Genomic DNA, 25837 nt, shown 5'->3' with positions numbered 1-25837 from the left:
AACGTTGGTGAGTTTTATATTTTATCCATTTTGTAAACCAAGCCAGGAATCCAAAGCTAAGTTTTATATTTTATCCATTTTGTAAAAGCATGTGAGCATTCTGTCGGCTAGACATGCTTTGTTTATTAGCTCAATGAGCTACTTTTGTATTACTCTAGGAGACATGCTTTCCGTAGAGTACCCAAATCAGTTCAATGAGCTACTTCAGTTCTCTACATTTTTTGAGTTTCATATCGGGATATTATCGGGATATTATCGATAATATCTCGATATATTGACCAAATCATTCATAAAAGTGTTGAAAATATCTTTCCGATATTATCGGGATAATATCGATATATTGACGATAACTATATGGTTAGTTGTTAAAATATCGGACCCCCAAAAATCAGATATTATCGGGATAATATCGGGGATATTATCGATATTTAAGACCATGACTGAAACAACTCTAAACCCGAAAGCTGCTCTTCCTCTCTCCTTCCACCGCCGATTCCAACAGTTTTTGAGAGAGAGAGAGAGAGAGAGAGTTGATGCTTTTTTACACGACTGCGTTTTCTCTTGAGAGCTCCATTCGATTCCATGGTGGTTTACTTGCTCTGTGAAGCAGCTACAGGGTACTCTCTATTCCTGGCTCACGGGCTCGATCAGATCGGGCAGAATACGGATGCAGTTCGGGGCTCCGTTTCAGGCCTGAACCGGTTTGCGAAGGTGGTCAAGCTCACAGCTTTTTGCCCATTTCAGTCGGCCCTTGATGACCATGGCCAATGCGTCGCAGTCTCCGAAGGTAGGGAAATAACTAAAGGCTAAAGCTTGCTGTTTTGCGTTTTTACATTTATTTGATTGTCTTTTTAGTTGTCAGGTTTCATTGGAGAGAGAGAGAGAGAATTTGGGAATAATATATTATGATCTTCATTCATAAAATAATATATATACCTAGAAACTATTTGCTGCTTCAAACATTACTAATGTGTAGTATTTTTGCTTGCAATTGCTTCAAACATTACTAATGTGTAGTATGGTTGAATTTCAGGGTGTCTGACTGATGAGTTGTGGTAGTTTTGGGAACTTAATCTCCCAAAAGTCAAGGAACGTAAGAAGCCAAAGTTCAGTTTGGGAATGGCTAAACCCTAAACATAAGAATGGTTCTCACATCTTTCAAGTGACTAAAATTCCTTGCCAAAGTAATAAGTTTGTTCATGAGCTGCTTCGTGGAGTGCAGCTGCATTTTGATAGGTTTATCAAGGACCTAAAGGTTTGAAATTTTGCTGTATTCACATCCTACATTTTATTTATTTATTATCATTATAAATGTCTATTAGTTTTTGTTTTTCTTGTGTTGTGGGTTAAAGATATAATGACATTATTCTTTCTGTTGCTTTTTCTTTCTCTTTTTCAGCCTGTGGACTTGGACGACTTGGTGTCGGCAGCAGTTACAGCAGGGGCAAGGTCAAGTTTAATCCTGACCGAGTTGACAATACGGTGATTCAACCTTGATAAAGTTATCAATTCCTTCTCCATGAGATTCAGGTATGACACTGGCATTGACACACACGTCTTATATATATATAACAGTTAACCAGCTGCATCTTCTGGAAGAGCTTGTTGATTGTGATGAGTTTTTTTTTTTTTTGAATAAAAAAGAGCATAGAAATGATATTCGTGCTTATTCTTGTTTTAAATTTTCTCCTCAGAGAATGGTACTCTTGGCATTTTCCTGAACTGGGAAAAATTGTCACTGACAATTATCTCTATGCTAAAGTGGCAAAAAGTATTGAAGACAAGTCAAGATTGTCCGAAGACAGACTTCCAGATTTAACTGATATTGTTGGGGATGAAGATAAGGCAAAGGAGATTATTGAAGCTGCCAAAGCATCCATGGGTAAGATTCAGTGATATATTGCCTGTCATTCATATATTTCTTTATTATATATTCGTTATTCTTATTGTTACTTTTTGGGTTCTTTTTATTTTTCACAAGGCAGGATTTTTCTCTAGTTGCCTTGGATATTGTTCAGCTATTTGCACAGAGGTTGGCGGGTCTACTGAGCACAGGAAAGGCATTTATGATTTCCTAGGTACTAAAATGAATGATATTGCACCCAATTTGGCCTCCTTAATTGGTGTAGTAGTTGGAGCTCGATTGATATCTCATGCCGGTAGTCTTACGAATTTGGCTAAATGCCCTTTTTCTACCCTTCAGATCCCTGGCGCAGAGAAAGCTCTCTTCAGGTGCGCTTTTACTTTACCTTAGCTTTCCTTCCATTGTGTGTAGTATATACCACATGAAAGTTTGTTGATCAGTATGACAATTTTTATTTTTATTTTTTTGACATAGTCAGTATGACAAAGAAAGAAAAAATATACTCATTTGTTCTTTTCAATCAATTTGCAGGGCAATGAAAATCAGGGGAAACACACCCAAATATGGACTGATATTCCATTCATCTTTATTGGTCGAGCATCTGCGCAGAACAAGGGACAAATGGCTCATTATCTCGCAAACAAGTGTTCCATTGCTTCTCGCATTGATTGCTTTGCAGCCTTGTCAGCTCATGCAAAATATTGGCTTCTCTATATAAACTCCCCAACCCACCACCTTCACTCTCACCCCTCATCCCACCCTTATCATTAATTCTATTTCATCATGAATTATACTATATTATTCGAAGCTTTTGGAATCTAACGTGATTCCAACACTCTACTTCAGTATATTATGGAGAATTGTTCAGGAGACTACAGTCGTGAGTTATCGAAGGTCTTGACGAACACAGTTTCCGGCATGGTCAATACTATGCATTTTAACAGGGCGACGGGTAGAAATATCAACTTGCGCTTCTATAACATAAATGATGTTATAGTAGCAATTGCCTTGAAGTGTTTGACTTGATGGAATGGCTGTGTGACTATATGGATTGACGTGCCTGGTGATATTCATGTCATACAACATGTGACAGAAAGAGTGGGTTTGAACCACTGCATTGCAAATCAACATACTCCATCAAAGGACATTGCTCAACACTTTGCCCAAACTTATGCATCATGCAAGAGCACGTTAGAGTTTACTGCAGTTATTTGAAATATTACATATTTTCTCCAATGGACTAAGAGATCCTTACAGTAGTGGCAGGTAAGCATATGAACATGAATAAACAACTTACGTTATGTTTACTTGACCAAGTTTAATAGTTTGTTTAATTCTCATCGCAGAGTGTTGGAGGATGTATCAGACACCCTCGTTGCCGTCCTTTGATGGAGTATGTTAGTTGCTTTCAACCTCAACAATGTGCATTGATGTTAATGCCTCTATAACTGCAGTCAACTCCAACGTGCTCTTGCATGATGCATAAGTTTGGACAAAGTGTTGAGGAATGTCATTTGATGGAATATGTTGATTTCCAATGCAGTGGTTCAAACTCACTCTTCCTGTCACATGTTGCATGGCATGAATATCACTAGGCACGTCAGTCCATATAGCCACACAGCCATTCCATCGAGTCGAACACTTCAAGGCAATTGCTACTATAACTCATTGATGTTATAAAAGCGCAAGTTGATATTCATACCCGTTGCCCTCTTAAAATGCAAAGTATTGACCATGCCGGAGACCGTGTTCATCAAGACCTCTGACAACTCACTGACAACTCACGATTGCAGTCTCCTAAACAATCCTCCATAATATACTGGAGTAAAGTGTTGGAATCACGTTAGATTCCAAAAGTTTTGAATAATATAGTATATTTCATGATGAAATGGAATTAATTATAAGGGTGGGATGAGGGGTGAGAGTGAATGTGGTGGGTTGGAGAGTTTACATAGAGAAACCAAAACCTTAGATTGTAATAAAGTTAGCAAAGTACACGAAGCATTACGAGTCAGCTGTTTCTCATATCAACATGAAAAAAAAGTATCACCGCTCTCTCTCTCTCTCTCTCTCACTAAAATTGCTGGAATCAGAGATGGAAGGAGAGAGGAAGAGTAGCTGATTTTATGGGTTGCTTTGGGGTTTAGGGTTGTTTCAGTGAGGTGAGGTGGGCATAAATATTTTAAATAAGCTTATTTGAGGGATTCCACAATGGAAGTTCTCTTTGTATATATATATATATATATGGTTATTCTAGAATACCACCAATACAATTATAACATACATTTAATGATTCAACACCACAAATCTTTACTTAGAAAATCAATTTAAAACAGTAACATCCTGGTCCGAAAAAGAAATAAAATAATTAAATTAAGAGGAAATAAAAATTAAATGAGAAAATAAATTGAAATAAACAATAAAATAAAATGATTTGAATTAATTAAGGCTTTTGAAAATTAAAATATTATTTAATATTAAAAGGGGCAAAAAGGTGATTTTAAGTTCCGGAAGGAATTTGGGAATTTCGCTTGTACCGTTGCGTAGAGCGCGACGAAACAAGTCCGTGGACACATAGTGGACTCGAATCGGAGCTAAAATGAAGAAAATGCGATTAAAAATAGGTCAGGGGCAAAATGGTGATTTGGCAGGTCATAATTTTTTTTAAAACCTTTTCTCTCTTCTCTCTCTCTCCCTCCCAGTTGCGACCCCCCCCCCCCCCAGTCTGTTTTGGTAGCGACAGTGCTGCCACAGCCCTCCACCAGAGCCAGGAATGGTCCCAAAGTTACCGGCCAGGTCCCGCCGTCATAACCCAGGCCACCCCCGCCCGCCGGAAAATCGAGAGGAAAGGCCAATTTTCGTTTGAAATTTCGCTACCGTCGTTCTCCCTGCTCCGGCCACCAATCCCGTCGAGTAAGGTATGGTTTCTCACCTATTTTTCGTGCTTTAGCTGATGGTTGGGTAGGATTTGATTAATTCCTAGCGTAGGTAATTCGATTTGTAACCCAAAGTTTGGCCAGTTTTTGAATTGAGATTCCGGTCACTTTTTGGCCCTAGTCCAGAACAAAAGTGATTCCAAATTAGGTGTTTTACCTAGGGTAGGGAGTTTGGCCGGCGGTTTGGAGTTTTTCCGGCCGCCGGACAATTATCAAGCCACCCACGCATGTGGCGGCGCGTGGGCAATGTGGTGGGGTCACATTTTGTCCTAAAATGATACCTATGTTGCCACGAGTGCATAGGTGTGCTCGGATATGATTCGGATGTCGTTTGGTTACCCAACGGAGTTACGCCTATTTTGCGTTGTTCGGGGTCAATATGTTCAGACCGTTGGATTGAGTTCAAATTCATATATTTTGATCTAGGCATTCTTAAGATTGTGTAGGAATTCGCGGATCGTGAATTGGAGCCCCGGATGTTCCGATTTAATAACTTAAAGTTTGTATTTTACGATAACCGTCCGATCGTGCGATCGTGAGCGATCCGACTGTCCGATTCGAACCAAACTTGAAGGACATGTTTATTAAACCTTGTTGAATCTGTAGGAACTTCCGGATCGTAAATTGAATGTCGTGGGCCCCGCAGGCCCGGTTGACCAAGTTTGGATAGTTTGATTCTCGGTTTACCATGAGTCTTCCTATGTAGTTTTACCCTTCGAAAAGTATTAGGATAACTTTGTAAACGAGTCTTAATGGTTATTTGAGCTATGTTGACTACATTGGGTTTTGAGATGGTTTTATATTATCGTATGAATTCTTTGATTAATAGTTTGATTAATGGAAGTTGGTAAATGGTTGAGTATAAGATGTTTGTGCGATAGGGTGTGAAAATGAATTATGGGATCTCTAAAGGTCATTATTTATCATTAACTAATATTATTAGGATTATTCTTAAAGTATATGGATTAGGTGGTATTGGGTTATTTACGGAAGTTTATTATTCTAAATTTGGAATATGGTATTTTATGGAAGTTAAGAGTAAATAAGTTTTGATTACTATTTGAATTATTTTTGGGGTCTTTCTAGAATATATGCTTGAGAGTTTATTTTCGATACTATGAATAAATACATTGAAAATTTGAATTAAGAATCGGAATATTATTGTGTTTATAATATATATATATATATGAGACTTTCCGTTTATATTTTGTTAGTATTAATATTATTATTATTATTACTATCATTACTATCAGCACCTTAAATATTATTTAAAAAGGGCTATGGTAACTTTGGGTAATACATAAGGTTATACATATTTATATGTTTTGCTTAAAATTGGAATTTTGCTTATTTCGATATTTGAGAATCATGGTTGTTTTTAAGTGTGGATTATGTTGGAAATTATATAATTACACTATGTTAAGTACCATATGTCGGTTACTGGATTTCCCACATGTGGCGTTGGAAATTTCTAGCTTGTGGGAAAAGTATGTGATTACCGGGTCTCACACATGGCGTTGGAATATTCTGGTGTGTGAGACACTGTGATTTTTTATGGATTATCACATGTGCCGTTGGAGAATTCCGGCGTGTGATAATGGATTTCCCACACGTAGCGTTGGAAATTTCCGGCATGTGGGAAAATATGTGATTATTGGGTCTCACACGTAGCGTTGGAATATTTTGGCATGTGAGACACTGATTTATTATGGATTTCCCACACGTGGCGTTGGAAATTTCCGGCGTGTGGGAAAGGTATGTGACTATCGGGTCTCAAACGTGGCGCTGGAATATTCCAGCGTGTGAGACACTGTGATTATATTATTAGCTTATCACACGTGGCGTTGGATTATCCGGCGTGTGATAGAGGATCCGTATGCTTGGATTACTGAAACTTTGCTACACGTGGCATTGGACTCTCCGGCGTGTAGTAAAGTAACAGAGAGAGGAAAAAGAGATTATTTTACTATGTTGAGGAAAGATTAATATTTAAAAAGAATTATGTTTGGTGTGATGTAAATTGAATTAAAGGAAAAATGATAATTCTAATTATAATTTATTTGTACTACTGAAATCGATTGTATATTATCGAGTTCGTGACTATGGAAGTTAGAACTACGTGTGCCTTGATCCCTCACAAAGGGGTACGTAGGTAGCCTGGGGTATTACCTAGGTGCAGCCACAAACTAAAGATATTTCTGACACTTTAATTTAGTCAATTGGATCTAGTCTTACTTCTTTTGGTCTTTGGATGAGTTTGGTTTCGACTTTGTTGGTGATCCTTAAGCTCGTTTGGAAACGAGGATTGATTTAATGATTATTCATATTCCAGTTTGATTAAGTGAGGGTTGTTAAAATGTGTTCGTGGTCAAGACAGGTATGAAACCCATCTCGGTATTTATGTATGATTTGGTGTCGAGTCTTTAAACTATTTGCGATTGTGCACGCATGGTAAGTATCGCATGATGGAAATTGGAGAGTTATTTTAAGTGGATTAAAGTGAGCACGCTTGAATTTGTTTTAGATCATTAATTGCATTGCTAATGTATTATACGACTTAAGAGCATTGCTGGTTCTGTTTTGAATTATTTGAAGGTCGGGGGCACTATTATGTTGTTAACTTGTGCATGCTGCCAGATGGTATTTTAAAATGTGTTTTTCACATATTGAAAATTTGGGGAAAAGTCCAATTTTCAAGGGAGATTCTGCTGAAAGTTCGGCAGAGAGTCTAGGTTCTTAGTAAGTGGGCTCGGCATCTGTAAGATGTCGGAAATAAGACGGGATTCGTTCTGGATTCCGAGGAAATTCAGGGCAAGTCCTGTCAAAAACGAAACAGGTTTCACTTACCCATGAACCAAATAAGTTTATATGCTTTAAATCAACTAAAATAATTTATAAAACCACCAATATTTTATTTATGAACCATTAACATTCTCTAGAATTAATGTTATAATATAATAATAACAGTGTGAATTCACTCACGTCCAAGTTGCATTTTAACAACTCAACGAATCCAACACCAAACTGAGTACTCCAGAATCCTCAATGAGTAACTAAAGCTCCAAAATCACCTAAGCAAAGCACATAACTCAACTTAGAATAGAAGTCCAATAATGACTGAGCTCCTCGCTCAGAAAGGCTTAACGTGCACTGGCACACAAATTGAGGCACACGTCACTTGAAATGAACCTCACCCGTGACTCACTAAAGTCACCAAAAACCCCACAAATATCACAAACAACACATTGTCAATCTTATCCTCAACCTCGTGCAAATAAAAGATTTTGTGCACAAATGACGAGAATGCCCTTCGGACAAACCCGGGGTCCAAAATGATCAATTATCGTCCACAACACTCCAAACCTAAGACGTACACACTTTCAATGTAAAAACAAGACAAATGACACTCATTGTCCAAAAAGTCATTATTTGGGTATCGTGGGTCCTACAAGTCCAACTGACGCTCAAAAGATCCGCCTCGAGCCCACAACCTCATATTCGAGCTCTAAGTCGATCAAATTGCTGTTGAAAGTACACGGGTTGAAGGTTCGAGTTCCACTAGATGGCGAAATTGATATTAGAAATAGAACAGTGCTAGAAAAGCCAAGTTGGGTTGGGTCGATTGCGATTGGGTCGAGTTTTATTTTTTGGGCTGAAATGCAAATAGTCCAATTTGCTCAATGGCCCTAAATTTATAGAACTCCGAAGTCCGCCAATGTTGACTATTCACTTTTTCAAACATGCCCCTCCCTTCAAACTCGATTTAACTCTAATTAATGTAAGGACGTATATTTGACAGGCACAAATGAAGGACTCGTGATTCAATTTGCAGGACTTACACCATCATGGCCGCCAACTGAAAGAATCTCCGGCTCCAATTGGTTACCACTAGGTCTGGGCAACCGAACCAACAAGAATGGAAATTGATTTCTTGGTTTTGATTAGACCTGGCAAACGGGTCGTTTTAACTAGCTTTGGGTCGTGTTCATGTTAACCCGTTAATTTAACGGGTTGACACGACACGACCCGTTAAGCTAACGGGTGAGAAATACCAGACCCAAACACAACCCGTTACAATTCGCGAATGACCTGACACGACTCATTAAGAATAAACCTATAAAAAATAATAAATAAATAAAAAAACCTGTCCCCCAAAATGAGCTAGCAACCCCCAATCTCTGCCCTTTTTCTCCCAATTTTCATCTTTCATAAACACCATCCAAAAATCTACAAGTTTAGGATTAGTCTTGCATAATGATAAAACAAGAGAAGAGAAGCAAAATAGTTGGTTGATTAGATTATTTATAGATTAAAAAAAACAGAGAGGGAGAGAAGAAGAGAAGAAAAAAATGGAAAGAATAAGAAGAAGAAAAAAAAAAGGGGGGGGAGAAGAAGAGAAGAAAAAAAATGGAGGGGAGAGATGGAAAATTTCCGAAAGGGGAAAAGAAAAGGAAAAAAGTGAGAGATTGAGAGATGTAGAGGAGAAAAAAAGAGGGGGAGATGAGAAAGTCGATGAAGAGAGGAAGTGGAATGAAGGAAAAATAATATTAAAAAGAGAGTGAGAGAGAGAGAGAGAGAGAGAGAAGGAAAAGAAGAAAGAATATAATATAAAAAAAGGCATGATGTTGGGGATATGAGATTTTTATAAAAAAAAATATATATTTTATAAAATTACAGAATTACCCTCCTTAACGGGTGGATGCGAATATTCGCAAATTGACCCGACACGACCCGTTAGCTTAACGGGTGGCTAACGAATTCACCCGTTTTCAACCCAACCCATTAAGCTCAACCCAAATACTGATAATTTGATGTGAATTCGTATCATGTTAACGGGTCATGTGCAATATTGCCGGATCTAGTTTTGATACTTTCATTTTTTATTTTATTTTTCCTAAAAAGTATAGTTTTTACAAAAAGTTCCCACTTCTAATCTACAAGGTTTAATTGGGTTCTTTAATTGCTTTGAGCCTTGGGACAAGCATGGCACAAGAAAAATGAGGTTTTTATTTCTAGACAAAACTTGGTAATTTTTTTTGGGGTATACTGCTGTTAAACTTATATATAAGAAGGCGACGGTGGAGTAAATGAGAAACATGGTGCTTATTGAAAACCGAAAAAAGCAAATCTGAGGGCCCTAGTTTTTGTTTCACAATCTCAAGTCTTATGTAAAATTGTAGTGCATAAAACATAACATTTCTCACGTTCACAATGCCACACTTAGCAGTGTTATACAATATCTCAACTTCTCTGACTTTAAGATCTTTATTTTTTTGTAGGTAAATACAATTATACGACAGTGAAATTAAATTACCACATTTTTTTACGGGATTGTGACGACCTCGTACTCATGGGCGATTCTGAGAGGTGACTGCTTTGAAACAGGCCTGTCCTCAGACCACAGCTCCAAATTAACAGTACCAGTTCCCCAGTGGATTAGGCACTTGTAAACCTGGCTAACATCAAACCGATTGAGTAGCCCCAACCCAAGACATTTATCAATCAGCATCCATTCACCTGTTGCAAAAATCATAATGAAAGAAAAGCTTGATCAAATATAACCATTTTCACGAGTGAACTAAATTTTTTGAAAATTTGATTTCTTTTTATGGATGCAATGACAAAGAAAATAGGAGGGAAATAGAAAAAGAAATCTAAGCAATTTCCTGAACATTTTCGTGACATTCAAAGTGAGGCATAGTTCCACATTTTGAGCAGGATAATAAAGTTCCAATGTCTCATTGTAATGAATGTAAGACATTGAAAGATAGATAGCATTACCATTAGGCAATAAATTCCCTTCATAGAACTGCTCCTCAGATTCTGGCCAAATTTCATGCTTCGACCCGTCAATGGCTGTAAATGAGACATATGATTCTGTGGGGTGCAAGAGGGTGAACATTGGATGTACTCTCAGGCAGACCAGCCTGCAAAGAGAAAACAAAAACAGACAAAATTATGCACAAAGGAAATGATATTTACGGAAAGAAAAAAAAAAGCATGCAAAGTGAAAATCAGAATTCAAATCCATCCAAGGATTTTCCATGTCAAAATTTTAATTTATAGGAAAAACAAGGATTTAATCTGCAAGTTAACAGAAAGTCACGAATGTCTGAGCTTATTTGAAATAAAAGTGAGAGGGGAGCAACTTGTGAACTCCTCCATTTAGTCATAGTAAGAAATTCACATTTTGTTTCTAATTTAGTAGTCAAACATTTATACATTTTGGTTATATATATATATATATATGTGTGTGTGTGTGTGTGTGTGTACAGAGAAAACAAAAGGGAAAGGAGGGGGATTTGTTAGAGCAAACCTTGAAAATCCACCAGAACCAGCACCAACTTTGCGTGCTATAATGCTAGAGTCGATTCGGAAAACCTTGGGATCATTCTTTGCAACATATATCTGTCGCTGGAGAATCAAACCACCCCCAATATCACCTTCTAACAAAAGAGATTCCTGCTCTCCAGCATGCTCAAGATTCCGTCTGCATTGACGTTTCAGAGAATAATACAACTATCATAATGCCCATTAAACATACATACATACATACATACGTACAAATGTATCCACTTACTCCATTTATTTTTACTCAACCAGGAAAAAATGGTCCTCCATATTTGAACTACAACATGGCTAAAAAGTTCACATACTTTGCAACTAAAATAGAAAAGTATTAATTGATGGGAACTATAAAGCAGCTCTACAAAGGGTGGTGGCTCTTTGAGATACAATACATTAACATGGTCTTAAAATAAAACATACAACTTATGTTTAAAGTTTAGAAGGTTTAAGGACAGAACCTCATAGCTAGAAGAATATATTGAACACATATAGTGATAGGATAGCTGAAAAATATCACCTGCTTTTCACATCTAATCTATACTATGAAGTAATTTGGGGTGTCACTCTTGTGCAATTTTAGTTTAAAGTATGTTAAAGTTCTACTGGTTGAAATTTTATTATATAGTTAAAAATCTTGACACAAAGGATTGTATAAAAGAATACTTTCTAGTTTGACTACGGGAATATTTTTGGGAAACTAAGGATCGTAATGACATCAGGATTTGGGCTCATAAGGAAAACCCCAATATTTATTCAGAAACTCACTCTGTAACATTGTATTCCTCAGTACATCCAGCAGAGCGGTACTCAGTACCACTATACTCTTCATACCCATTAACCTCAACCCTACTGTGAAGCCACTGTGTCCCTGCAACAATAACCGCATATAAGTATCAACTATAGAGAGAATCCTGAAGTGATGTAGGGTTACAACCCTTATTTTTCATCATCTTGACAAAAACATCAATTCGTGCAACAAAATCTTAATTTGGAAAGTTTGTACCTAGTTTATCATGTTTGTGTCCTTAGAGTTCCTCAACTAATTATTTGTAACTGAATAGATTCATGGTAGTGAAAAATCTGAGTCATTGTCGAAACTAAAAATTTTGTGGCAGAGACTGGACTTTATCCATCATTTTAATGTTTATCAATTCATGTCTATCTTTGTGCTTAAAATTTCCTCGTCTTTTCAGGCTGTCCAGGGGTCAACATTGTAGGGTGTGCAGGTCAAGTAAAATGAAATTTTATTCCAAAGAAATTTACATGAACAAGAGATTGAGGAGTTTGCTGCAATTTGGTAGTTTTGGAGAATATTCGGGTTTCAGCACGTAGTCCAGATAGGTGGAAATGGAAACTGGATTCATCAGTGGTTTTATCTTTGTTAAAGTTTTCTATTTGATAATTAATCCCTTTCTGTGTTCCAGCCTGCTAAAATAATTTCGAAGTCTACTGTTCCTCCCAAGAAAACACTTGCAATTTGGTACAAAGAAGAAAATCCAATGTGTCTGCCTCCTCATTGGTGAATCTTGTAGGAAAAAAAGAGGCAGAATCTGGAACTCACTTTAACAATGTCCATATGCTTTGGGCTATGGTGGCGGTTGGTTGAGGTAGCAGGGGTTAATGTGTTATTCCTCATTCACTCTTAAAGATTCTTTGTCAAAAGTGTATGTCTTTCATTGGTGGAAGAAAGGCTAGAGTTTTGTGTAATTGTCCAGTGCTAGGTGGTTTGTGGGTAATATGGTTGGAGAGAAAAGGAAGAACTTTTCAGAAGTATAGTGAGGATGAAGTGTGATGTCCACACTGAGCACATCAATCTTGGGAAATTCGGAAAACATTCTTTTTAACAATTTAAAGAATTTTATCCTCTTTTTCAAGATTTCAAAATATAGCCGCTTGAGGTCCCCTCGAGTCATGCTCGAGCCCTCTCGACCAGTGCCCCAACCCTCTTCAGTGGTTAAAATTCTAAAAGTCCAAGAAAATGAGCTAAAAATCTTTAACATGTCCAAAATTTGGCTACTTTTCAAAATTTCACACCCATCTTGGACAACGATACTGATTCATCAATTAAACCAATTTAGCAAGCAGAGATTTTGTACTACAATATCCAGACATACACCAAATGAAGGGGAAGGGTAAATGGCACAACGGAGGTCATAGAAACTATATACATTATAAACATATAATAATGAAAGGAAAATAATCTTCAAAGTACTACCTGAAGGAAGGTGCATCATGGAAATTATTCTACCACCAATCCAGGGAACTACTTTAACAACCCAATCACCACCTTTCAGTTCAACAGGAGTCCTTGAGAGTTCTATTCCTTTGTGTGCAGAAGTCACATCTACGTCTGGAATAGCCTTGGCATTTTCTACATTAACAATTTAAAAGGGGCACTGTCACTAATATATAAGAGAATTTTCAAGTGAGGATGTTCGCCAATATACTTGTATGTGAACATCCTATTTGTTTTGTCTGCCCAGTTTAGATGACAAAACAGTTACCAATTTGACTAATTTTTCACCAGGAGCGACCTCAAGAATAGATGATTCTGATTATTGAATTACAATGCAGAGTGGTCTCAGGGAAGATGTTTGCATGTATATATACTTATATGCACTGGTAGCTGATTGTATATATATAAATATATTAGCATCTTACTTCTCTTTATAAATGAAACATGTGAAAACACTAGATCCTATATAAAAGTGGAATGCTACAAAAACTCGCTCAAAGACATGTGAAGTTAATACCACAAAAGCAACCCCCACCCACGGAAAAAAAAAGAGACCACAAAAGAGGAAAGAAGAGATATTGACTAGAACATCCTGCAAGAATCAGAGAGATTCTTTATCAAAGCCTTTTATCAACATAAACAAGAAATATTAATCCTTAAAATCCCATAAATTCATAAATACTTGTTGCAATTTGAATTTACGGAAAAATGCAAACTCACCAACATAAGATGTATAAACACAATTATTTTTTTTTCAAAAAGAAAACAGCCTGGGGTTATGAAATCCAGATGGTTTTATTGAGGCCTGGTTCATGCAATCTATTTAGAGGGTTTCAGAAAAGGTAACGCTTATCGAGAATTACGTAGAACTTAGCAATATTTTAGGTACACACTGAGGAAAATATGAGCCCGTATATGGCATAAAAGAATTATACCCAAACGAGATCTGTACTGCTTCTCACTGGTAGAAACCAGCTTCACAACTTCCTGTTCTGAAGGCATTAAAATTTGAAGAACCTCTCCATCTTTGCCCCATGTATCAACCTGTTTGAAGGATTCAGGATTAAATATGGTACTTTATTAGCATTGGCTTAGTCCCAGACACTGGATTGTTATCCCTAAAGAAAATAAGCCATACCATTGCACCTCCACCAAGCAATAATTGCACATGCAGGCGACGTTGTGGCCTCTTCCAAGATCCTTCAGTTTTTGAAACTTTGACAGTAACAATAGAAGATTGAAGTTCAGCAACATAGTGTGTCAACAAGAATCCACCTTTCATGAATTCATATCCATCACCATCATCTTCATATAGAACACCTTTAGCTTTCCCTGTAAATAAAGAGAAAGTTGATAAATCTTTATAACTTCTAATTTTAGCCTACAAAAATTGGAAAAACCTAATTGTCCTTTTTCTTTTCTTCCCTTGATGAAACGTTTATTGAAGAAAAGAAAACTAGAGGAACTGCATGAAACATGGACAAGCAAAGCATCCATCAGACACCTAAAACAAGAACCAAAACATCATAATCCAATCGATACACCTAAAACAACAACAAATCCACCACCCACTAAGCAATATGATGCAGAATATGGGCCCATCTTCATATTATCAATGCCTTAGTGCCACGTCCAATTGAAGTTATCATTTTATTTATAAATAATTGTTCTAATTAATATAATTGTTACCCAAAATCAAATACAACTTTTGTTGAACTAGTTAAGCAATAGGTTGTCTTAATAATTTTTTGTGGGTTCAACCTCGTAATTTCTTATCTCTATTGTAATAGATCCGTACACTTCCAAGTATGATTTGGTTTAATTCAATGTATTCAATTACGTTAATTTAAAATCTACATCAATAATCACGCATTTGACCTTAAGTTGTGCATGACCATCCAAAACTTGAAACTGTTGATTTTACAACCAAACAATCCAATTATCTGTTAAGGAAATTGACAGAATCATAATTACCATGTTCATCTAAAGCAACAACGAGAGTCAAGTCATCAAATATATTAGATTCACCAACATGCTGATGAGGAGGACCCACAGGAATAATTGTTCCTCCTTGCAAATATAAAGCTGGTAAATCCTGCAATAACCAGAAACGAGCGAGAAAAAAAAGAAGAAAAGAAATGAGTGGAAAGTATTAACATGAGCAGAAAAAATTGAAAACCAAAGCATATCAATATATAGAGTCATACATACAGGATGTGAATCATCAAAATCAAAACTCAACCAAATTCCTTTGGGCAATGTGCACTGCAAAGTATCCATCCCCTGACCAGGCAAAGTGCTGAACAAGACAAATAGGATGTCAGAATAAAATGCAAGGATCAGATATAAATAAACATTTCAACTGAACCTCCTTTACACCATCCACGAGTTCAATGAAACTAGAAAGCACTTAACAGATCTCTGTACTGCAATGGGTTCAAAGGGCACAATTATAAATTTGCATTGTATTCTTAATTTCCCAATGATGCAAACAAAGTATGAGGTGGGAAAAAAAGGTAAGAATACAAGGGTGACAGAATCACATACAATTAAACCTAGAAAGGAAGTAACATTACTTTAGCCATAATATTGATAGACTCAGGTCTTCACTTCACTTCTCACAACAGCAAAGAACACTTCGAAAAGAAACATAATAACATATAACATAAGGCATCTGTTATTGCAAAATTACTTTTCTATATAAATGAATGGATTTATAAGTTAATATAAAGCAAGGAACGGTCGCCTTTTTCATGAAAGGTGATGTCAAATTCAGTCTTTGTCTGCTAAAAGCACAAGGTACAGATTACAGAAACCATAAAAGACATAATCTACAAGGATTTGGTTCTTTATCTTGTAGGAGAAGGGTGAACCTGGAATAGACTAGAAGTGGACCCAACAGAAAAGAATTCTCCAATTTCCTTAAGCTGGGGTCTTTGGGATCTGAACACGCATTTTACATATGCACTTAGTCACGTAACAAAGCCTTATCATGTCCAAAGAAGTTAGACCATTCAACAGCTAAAAAACTCACCAGCGAAAAAAGTAGGACTTGCCACTGGAGTACCCATCGTATGAGCCATATAGAAGAGAGAGTATATATGAGGTATAAGGCGGTAGCGCCTTTTCAATGCCAAACGGCATACTTCTTCACACTAACATATAGAATTGAAATGAGTTCTGATTAATGGCAGAATTAGCAGACCCAAATCTAAAAAGAACAATAGCACACATCAACATTTTACAGCAAATTGCAACATATAAAAACCATAAAAATGCATATCCTTTCCTGGATGATTGACTTTGGCACGAAAGTTAAGGTAGCTCTCACAATACCGAAACAAAATAGCTTCAAAATTATCAAGCAAAAGAACTTGAAATGAAAGACTTGAGTGCACTGAGGTATTTTTTGGGCATTGAAGTTGCAATACCAAAGCACAGTATCTTTCTGTCCCAACAGAACCATGCTCTTATTAACGATAATGGGTTGGGGATGATATTGTCGGTCAATAAAGCTACCAAGTGCTAACAACAGCCAGAGATTTCAGTCCCACATTTTCCAATTTCCACACTTTGCTCTAACCATTCAAAAGCCATATCATCTTCAACCTTTACTCCTGAACCCCTCATCCCCAAATTCCTGTCAATTAGTCCCAATATCTTGAGCTTCTCAGCCAAAGGAAGAAACTTTCACGTGTACACAATCACAAAAATCATTACACTTGTCATGTGATGGGTAAAGGAGCTGAAGAATCAGGAGGCATATAAATGTACCAGAATTTCAAGGAACACCTAGACATATCAATGACAGCTAAAAGGACCAAAGCTGAAAACAGCTGAGCCACCCCAAAATGCAGGTCCCTGTCTGTAGGGAAGAAATCACCCTCTAATACAAATCATGATTCTTGTTCGAAACCCTTCTTCCATTTCAGTCCTGCTGCTCAAATTTTTTTTTCTTTCCTCTATTTCTGCAGATTTTAGATGTTTTCTTTTTCTTCTTCCGTTTCAGATGAGATCTAGATGGGGATGGGAAGCAGGGAGGTGGGACACTGCGCCTTCATTGAGGAGGAACACTTTTTTTATTCATATATATTTTTTTCAATTATAAATTTACTAGATTTCGAAAATATTTTTAAAAGGCCATGTGTCTTTTACAATTTGTCACCTATTTATTTTCCATGTGGTGCAAATTTGGTGTCCTTGTCAACACAAAACGGGTCCCACACTCTACATAAGCAGAAAAAAGTGAACTAGGGGTCCAACAAACAGAGGCTTGACATTGCAATGTCATCCAAACTTTAGTTTTACCATTGCAATGTTTTGAAGTTTGGTGTGCAGAGAGAAATTTCAGGTTTTTATTGTAAGATTGTAGGCTCTTCAGAGATTGTCTCCTTGGGCTTTTGTGCTTTTGTGCTTGTGGATCTATATAGGTAGGAACCAAAGAAGCATTAGACGATTTTAGGCTTTGCTTTAAGAAAACAGATGGTTCCAACTTCCTTGAAAACCCGAAATACATGAAGAAACATGGAGCTGCTTAGAAAATACATCCAAAACCTAGGTCCTCTAGTGTTTTAATTTATAAGTAGAAAACTAGTAGAACTTCAGATCATAGGGGCACTACCCAAGTACACAGATCTGAAAAAGTAAGCAGCAAAACTAATAGAGTAGAAGATTTAGCTGGAGACCTGTATGTATAACAGTTATATGTGTTCTAAGAAGGTTATCTTACTCTAATGTATGGTAAAGTGGCTCAACCAGAAGCACCAGCCGATATTTAATAAAGGGATAACTCAGGAAACAAGCACAATAGTTATTCATGATAATGAAGCATGACAAACCTCTTTCCCGAACGACCATGGCTCATGGTCAATGGTGTCCAATTCAGAATGCCCACGACAAAAGGGAAACATAGAACCTATACCCATCCACCTTCCAAAGAGCCTGGGTGTTGCATTTCCAGCAAAGCCACCTATATCAGGCCCTGATAGTGGCTGACCACTAAGTCCCTGAAAACAAACTAAACAGTAATTACAATACAGTTGGATAAAGATATATACATATATATATATATATATATATATATATATATATATATATACATTGGGTTGTTTTGAGTAACTAACTAAAAGAAACAAATTTACTTCATTTCCACCAAAAAAATCAAACTTCTCACATAGTAACGCATTATACGACACCGGTATAGACCAACATAAACTTTTTTCATTGAGTAAATGAGAACATAAAGAAAAAGCCACTGGGCAATGCAGCAACAAACGATCCATACTTTTCAGGCCATGTCAGAAGTACTGATATTTCCATGAGCAGTTAACCAAGCTAATCATAAGTATACACTAAACACTAAAATCCTTCTATTTCTGTCTAGCCACACCACCCAAAAACACAGACTACACCCATCTTGCCTCCCCCAAAATCCTTGCGCCTCTCACAAAATAATGCTATAAAAGATGCTGAAGCAACCCAGCTCAATCCAACTCCCTAAACAGCGTTCACCTAAACTTAAGACTATTGGGTTATGAACCCACAAGTGATCAGAACTTTCACCCTCTCCTCTACACTTGATGCAACAATGGGGAGAAAAGCAATTAGGTATCCTCCTGTAAAACCCCATCACAACTGTTGGCCCTACCAAGAGCAACGATCCAACTAATCCCAGATAGAATGCCTATCTTAGGTGGTGTTTTAGCCTTCCAATCATAGGAGAAGATGGAAGCAAGAAAGAGATGGGTTGTCATTCAGCTTTCCTGCAATTGATTTACAAGAGAAAACCCGAGAAGATCCAAATCCAGGTCCTCCAATGAGACAAAATGGAAAGTCAGAAACAAAGTGGCATTTTCTAACAAAGAAAGAAATGAAGAAAGCTCCTCAATTTCAGGCGAGCTTTCTTCTTTACTTTTTTCCACAACACCTCAATTGCTACAAGTAATCTTTCATGCAGACTGCACATGTTCTTCTTGTACAACAAACTAACCATATAAGAACAGGGAAGGAAAATAAAATCAAGTCTACGTCTTTAACTCAGGCAAACAGCAAGCTACTAGAGTAACATACCAATTGAAGAACCATGGAAATGCTCATATGTAGGTGCTCCCAGGTTGAAAGATTATCTCCTGTCCAAGTTGCAGCATACCTTTGGCTACCAATAAATCCAGCTCTGGTGAGAACAAAAGGACGATTTTTTTCACTACCCAGCTTCATGCCGTCAAAAGTTGATCTTGCCATCAGCATGCCATAGACCTAACAGGCAGCAAAGTCAACAAATTGAAGTTCACAAGTTTCACATTGTATCAGTGATACATACAACAATCAATCAAAATGGCATTCACAAACCAGTAAGGCAGTCAAGTTCCTCCCAATATGCCATAGACAAAAGATCCTTACAAGATTGGAACCTAAACTAACTGTTAAAAGCAAGTAAAACGAATAGCAGAGCAGCAAGGTTGAGTAAATTATACATTGTGATAGTGTGAGTGAACTTGACAACCTCCAAGTTCATCATCCCCCTTGTGAATATTGCTCTCAGGCATCGTTTTTGTGAGAGTCTGAAAAAGGAAAAAGAATAAGATCAACACCGACAAAAAATTTGCAAGCACCAATAAACTATTATCGAACTACCTTAAAAACAGCCGGTTCATTCATATCATTCCATATTCCGTCAACACCATTTACAGTGAAATCTTTCACTAAATTGGACCACCAAGATCGAACTTTTGCCTGTGTATAGTCTGGAAAAACACAAGGCCCGGGCCACACCTCGCCTGGAAATGGAGAGAAAATTTTAACACAGTAACATACTAGGTTTGACTTTTGGTACCATTACATAGAGAAAATGTACCAACAAATGGTCTTCCATCTGCTTTTGAAATCCAGACATCATTTTTAGAACCACTATCATAGACAAAATAACCATCTTCCAGTTTTATCCCTGGGTCAAGCATCCAGATTGCTTTGAAACCATTTTGGTTTAGACCCTTCACCAAAGATTTCGGATCTGGAAAGCGCTCCTGAAAGATATCAGAATATAATTTATTTATTAGGAATGATACCCAATATCCTTTGGTGTTTATAGAAACAGAACAATTCTTTCATCACCAAATTCCTTTGTAACCATTGTGTTTATAGGAACACAACAATTTTATAAAAGAAATGGAACAGCAAAACCGATAGAGGGAACCGTAAGAGAATACCAAATAGGCCTAAGAAACAGATACCCCCCATTCTACAATCCCATAGATAATAGGAAACAGTCACCAACAATCTAACATTGACTCGTAAGAAATTTACTGCCTAAAGTTCTAGAGTTCCTTTCCCTCCAAACCACGCAAAAATTGGCCAACTGTTTAGTTTTATTCTAGAATGAGGGGGTGCCATTGCAATTTCCTAGCCTCATTCAATAAAAAAATTAAAATGCATAGGTGTAGGACAAAGCACAATCTTGTGCTTTGTCGATTGAGCCAACAATGCCTACATCACTGTATATCAGTGCATAATGAATAGCAAAATAGAGCTTGTACCTGACCCTATTACTCTGTCCCAGAAAAATCACATTCAAGTTTCCTTTGGATCTCTTTGCCCTAGAACTCATTTATCGACCTTCCAAATTTGATCCTATTACTTTCTCCCAACGGCAATTCATTGCATAGCATTCAAAGATTGAAGTCAACATCAAAAGATTAATTATGACAGATTTCTAAAGATGGACTCAAAAACTTGAGTTCGGCTAATATACATGGTAAAAGATGTGGTTGTGTATCTTCTATTCCGTTTTTTTCTTTTATTGCAAGGTATCCATTTCTGGTGTGGTTTGTACTACTACAACTACACAACATCTGGTTATGCTTATGTTTACACCAGTTGGGGGTCTCACAAGCCAATAAAATACTGTCTCTAAGGCTCTGGACGTAAAATAAAATGAGACTGCTCACACTGCACCTCAAGCTAGAACGTAAAAGTCAAAGATACCCAGCATGGAGTAAAATTCCACAAATGAACGTCATAAGTGGGGCTTGGTTAAAATATCACCAAGCCAATCAGAAGACTTTATATGAGGAATGTAAATATGTTTTGGCATATAAAAAAAAACAAAAGACAATCTACTTCAATGTGCTTGGTATGCTCATGGAAGACTGGATTACAATAAACGGAAACAGAAACCTGATTCACAATACATCCGCATCAATAGCACCACTTAAATACCCATGCCTAGAAGACGAGAGCAAACCTAGAACATCTTTGTTGTTTTATGTTCTCTAGACATATTTTTAGCCTAACCACTCAAAGGAACAGCCACACAACACCTTTCACTCTCTTGAAAGTAAATCTCTATAAAAAATTTGGAGAATAACTTTCAACCCTAAACATGTATAAAATGTCTCAATAACATATACAAGATTCTCAAACTTCAATTCACCCCTGAAAGCAGTAAATGGTTTCATTGATGAACTGAAGATGGGGAACCAGAAACAATGTATTCTCATCCATTAAGAACATTTAGGGGAAAACATACCTTGTCAAAAGTGAAACAACGAAAACCATCCATGTAATCAATATCCATCCATACAACATCACAAGGTATACCCTTCTCTCGAAATGTTCCTGTAATCTGCAAGTGTAAGCTGGTCAATGATCATGGCAATAGATTGTATAACGCTTTAGAAATTTGTACTGTCTATTTAGTGGCAAGGAATTTACAGAACTAAGATGTACTGTCTAGTTCCAAGTACTATATTATTTGATTGACAAGCTCATTCTTATGTTATGGCATAGTATTTGAATATGTATTTGACCAAACATATAAGCGAACAAGAGAAAGTGAGAGAAAACAAGCATGCATGAGAGACAGAGACAGAGACAGAGAGACAGACAGGGAGAGAAACTTTAACTTGAGATAATTATCAAATACTTACCTCTTGAACTTTCTTATCAGAGTCATAGCTCCAACGGCATTGATGATAGCCTAACGACCACTTTGGTGGCATAAATACAGTCCCTGGTGAGGAAATCATAAACAATAAAAACAGATACTAAAACAATAAATTAAGAATGATGGAGAAGGAACCGCATTATATACTATGGACTGCACTGACTAGTAAGCAACATACATCTGCAAGCGCCACTATATGCAAAGAAACATATAGCATGTGTAATATCTACTTTTTTGAATTCAAAAGTCTAGTTATTCTAATTCATAAGAAATCACATAACACATAACTTCTTTCATACTGCATACCTGTCTTCTCGTCGAATTCCTTAAATCGAATTCATCAATTATAATCAAATTTAGTATTTATTTTCTTTTATCTTATGTTACATGTATATTAGATGTCACATTTCAGTTATGAATGTTAACACAAGGTATTAAATATTGACTCAAATACCCGGGTCTAAAAATACAGCAATGACAAGGAAATATCGACATAATACCAATAATGAGTTCAATTATATGGGCAATTGAACAAAATGTACCAAAAGAAAATATTTAGCTGTCACAATAAAACATTTGAAGAACATACCACAAGAGCATATGCTAAATGGTTTAGGAAATTACCAATTGCATGGGATAGAGATATTAAAACAGCCTGGGGTGAGGGAAATGGACCAAATGTAATGACAGGATAAGAGGATGGAGCAACGAACTGTATCATCGATTCTTTCCTCGTATCAATCTGCTCATGAACAAAAAAGTGAACCAAAAAGTAGGTTAATAAATTAAAAGAAAAATATATAAAAACATTAACTTTCACATACAACAGAAGGTCAGAGATCCAGATGTCACGGCACCTCACAGCGTCGTGTTGTATCAGCGAGAATTCCCAATGCCTCTCCAGTTGGAAGAACAGCTAGAACCCAAGGATGTGACTGGTACAATGATGTAGTTCCAGAACCATAACCCCATGCATCAGTGTTCCAAGTAAAAACCTAAATCAAGCAGAAATACCAAACATTTAGAGGGGAGGAAATCTTTCATGGATAGATCATCAAAAGATGACTTACTCTTTTCCCTGTCCGCTCAAGTTGCCCACTAACTTCCCCAGTTCCATAGAGAGAGGTCCCGACAGGAAGCTAGACCAAAAGCAATTCTATCACGTTAATTTAAGGCATAGAAACTATCACGATGAAAAAACAATATAGTTAATAGATAATACAAGGAGCACCAAATTCAATTTGAAAATCTATTGCTGACCTCGAGTTTAACAATCTGCTGCCCCAATAGACATTCGAAATTTGGGATATATGAAGGTATCTTGTGACTCATAATTGGTGTGTCCCTATCCTTGCTATTAATAAAAGAGATACTAGGATATGCTGCATTTCTATCATTTGCAGAACAATCAAATCGGAATACTCCATCCTCAATGATAGGCTCAAAAATCATAGATCCTGAGGTGACATCTGTAACGGCTGCTTTTCCTTCATAATCAGCCATTTTAGAGATCAAACTTTCAGTAACCAACCTTTTAGCAGATCTCTTCTTTCTGCATGCCAAAATAACCATAGTAAATTTTGGAGTAATGAACTTCTTATCAGACCTCTTCTAGCACAAAAACTAATATCGTAAGGGAATATGCATTTTGAATCTAACATTTCATTCTGGATCACTATTAAAAATGTGAAAGAAGATTATAGAGTTGTCAATGTAAACAGAGAAAATTTACAGTGTGTTTGTATCATATGAGCTATTACAACTCAATTATCACACATTAGTGAGGTTTTTTCTCCATGCAAACAGAAGGAAATGTCAATATAGAATTTCAAAAAAAAAAAAAAACAAAGAGTATAAATAAAGTTTTATAGACCAAACATCAGTAATGGACTAGACAACTTGAAGTACTCCTCTACCAAGTTCCATACACCCTCAGAAAACAGAAGGCACTAAAACTAGCAATTAGAAAGGGTTGGACCTGGACTTTCCCCCTTTTCTTTCCTTTTCCTTTCATAAGTTCGAAACTAAGACTTCCCTATTTGGTAGAAGAGAGATGCTACCTGGCCCCTAACACCTAATATTTACTATTTACTTCCGGTTGGAATTGTGAAGTTACACAAAATTTAGAACTGAATATTAGGTCAAACTACATATTCATGTTTAGCGTCCCAACAAAAAAGTGGCGGAATTTTTAATACCTATATAAAATATCATCACATCTCTCGAATGCATAAACGTATGTGCAAGGAATAAATTACTGTCAAAAAGTGAATATTCTAAATTAGCAACGACCAAATGAACGGTGCATTTCCACATACAATTGTTCATATTTGCAAACCTTGGATATACAAATATATTACTACCAAACAGGAAGAAAAATTAAATAAATAAAATAAAGAAACTTGCTACATACACATCACAGCGGTGTTTGGTTGCTAGAATGAACATGGAAAGTATTGTGGATAGAAATCAAATAAGAATTGGATGTGAAGAGAGTTAAAAGGGTTAAGTATGAAGAATATAAAATTAGTAAGGAATGCATCACAAAACAAAACAAAATGAAACAAAACAGAACAGGCAATGACTTCAAAGAGCTGTTGTAAAATCATAAACTTGATAAAAATTAGTGCACTTTTTTAAGAATTCTTATCCCAACAAGGCAGAGGGGCACCATTGTCACAATTTGTTGCTTAAAAACACACCCCAAAAAAAAACAAATCAGGCAAGAATACGTACAAACCTGATCGATCCAAATTGAGGACCAGTCTTCGTCCTCAACCTCACCCCTGAAAAGAGGCTTGCATGAACTACACTGTTGCCGTTGGTACCAGATAAAGGAAGACGATGAAGATACCCTAGCTCGAGTTTCGACGATCCCCCACCTACTCTGCCACTCAATGCTACCACTTCTGCCATTGGTGTTTTGGACCTATATGATATATTTCTCTCATCAATTATTTTGTTGTTATTAATTTACTGTGATTAAACTTATTTTATTTCATCAAATAAAATTTAAAATTTACTTCTGAAAATCATCTTAAGTCCCTCCCGTGAATCCAACATCATACGAAACTAAACTTCAACCAAAATTAAATTAAATATGAAAAAACAGAGGAGGAATCTAGTAGCTCATTCGTCGTTTTCTAGTGGAAACTGGGAAGTATTGGAGAGCTGACACGTAGGGGATTGTATCTTGTAAGCTGTGTCATTGGTTTTCTAGCTATCAATTATGAACTATGACTCATTTCCTTTTGTTTCATGTGAATGTTAGAAATAGGGAGAGAAATGGCCAAATAGTTTATTTTTCTAGCTATCAATTATGCATTGTAGAATTTTCGTTAATCATGTAGTTTTGTGTCAGTAGGAAACAAGTCATGTTATATAGTGTACAATTGTTAAAAGAAAAATAGAAGAATTGATTATTGTTGTAAAGAATGTGATGGAGCCCATTAACTATTTATTTGAAGACTTGTTGTCCGAGTGGGTAAAAGTGATGATGAAGGTGTTGTAGA

At 36.6% G+C, this 25837-nt stretch overlaps 1 protein-coding gene and 1 pseudogene across 4 annotated transcripts; one reads left to right on the top strand and one right to left on the bottom strand.

The window, feature by feature from the left end:
• Positions 1-450: 450 nt before the first annotated feature.
• Positions 451-4171, top strand: LOC110768266 (nucleolar protein 56-like; annotated as a pseudogene). Its single transcript, XR_015835651.1, has 8 exons — positions 451-787; positions 1034-1255; positions 1400-1530; positions 1695-1882; positions 1986-2078; positions 2204-2232; positions 2396-3130; positions 3211-4171. The product of XR_015835651.1 is annotated as a nucleolar protein 56-like (transcript).
• A 5770-nt stretch (positions 4172-9941) lies between these two features.
• On the bottom strand, positions 9942-25554 carry HGL1 (heteroglycan glucosidase 1). Of its 3 annotated transcripts, XM_021971972.2 has the most exons (24): positions 25349-25554; positions 25066-25254; positions 23586-23877; positions 23396-23464; positions 23183-23320; positions 22950-23067; positions 22309-22391; positions 21909-22004; positions 20238-20406; positions 20018-20160; positions 19858-19944; positions 19454-19639; positions 18223-18390; positions 16419-16539; positions 16258-16327; positions 15596-15683; positions 15359-15479; positions 14523-14716; positions 14320-14428; positions 13364-13519; positions 11914-12016; positions 11117-11290; positions 10582-10727; positions 9942-10317 (listed from the first exon to the last, which is right to left on the bottom strand). In XM_021971972.2, the coding sequence occupies exons 2-24, from the start codon at positions 25239-25241 to the stop codon at positions 10124-10126; spliced, it is 3201 nt and encodes a 1066-aa protein (XP_021827664.1). In that variant the 5' UTR covers positions 25242-25254; positions 25349-25554; the 3' UTR covers positions 9942-10123. The 3 variants fall into 3 exon arrangements, with proteins under 3 accessions (XP_021827664.1, XP_088109273.1, XP_021827665.1); XM_088253147.1 differs by having other exon boundaries at positions 25066-25554; XM_021971973.2 differs by lacking the exon at positions 25349-25554 and having other exon boundaries at positions 25062-25202.
• Positions 25555-25837: the final 283 nt, after the last annotated feature.

The sequence above is a fragment of the Prunus avium genome, chromosome 5 (genome assembly GCF_965620075.1).
Source record: "Prunus avium chromosome 5, drPruAviu1.hap1.1, whole genome shotgun sequence".
In the NCBI taxonomy this organism is placed as follows: Eukaryota; Viridiplantae; Streptophyta; class Magnoliopsida; order Rosales; family Rosaceae; genus Prunus; species Prunus avium.
This window is presented reverse-complemented; position numbering and strand designations above follow the sequence as displayed.

Coding starts and splice junctions, on each gene's coding strand:
- HGL1 (XM_088253147.1), bottom strand. CDS start 25,241: ATGGCAGAAGTGGTAGCATTGAGTGGCAGAGTAGGTGGGGGATCGTCG. Junction 19,945..20,017: donor ATGAACCGGCTGTTTTTAAG/GTAGTTCGATAA, acceptor TTCCTTTTTCAG/ACTCTCACAAAAACGATGCC. Junction 10,728..11,116: donor GGTTCTGGTGGATTTTCAAG/GTTTGCTCTAAC, acceptor TTCTCTTTGCAG/GCTGGTCTGCCTGAGAGTAC.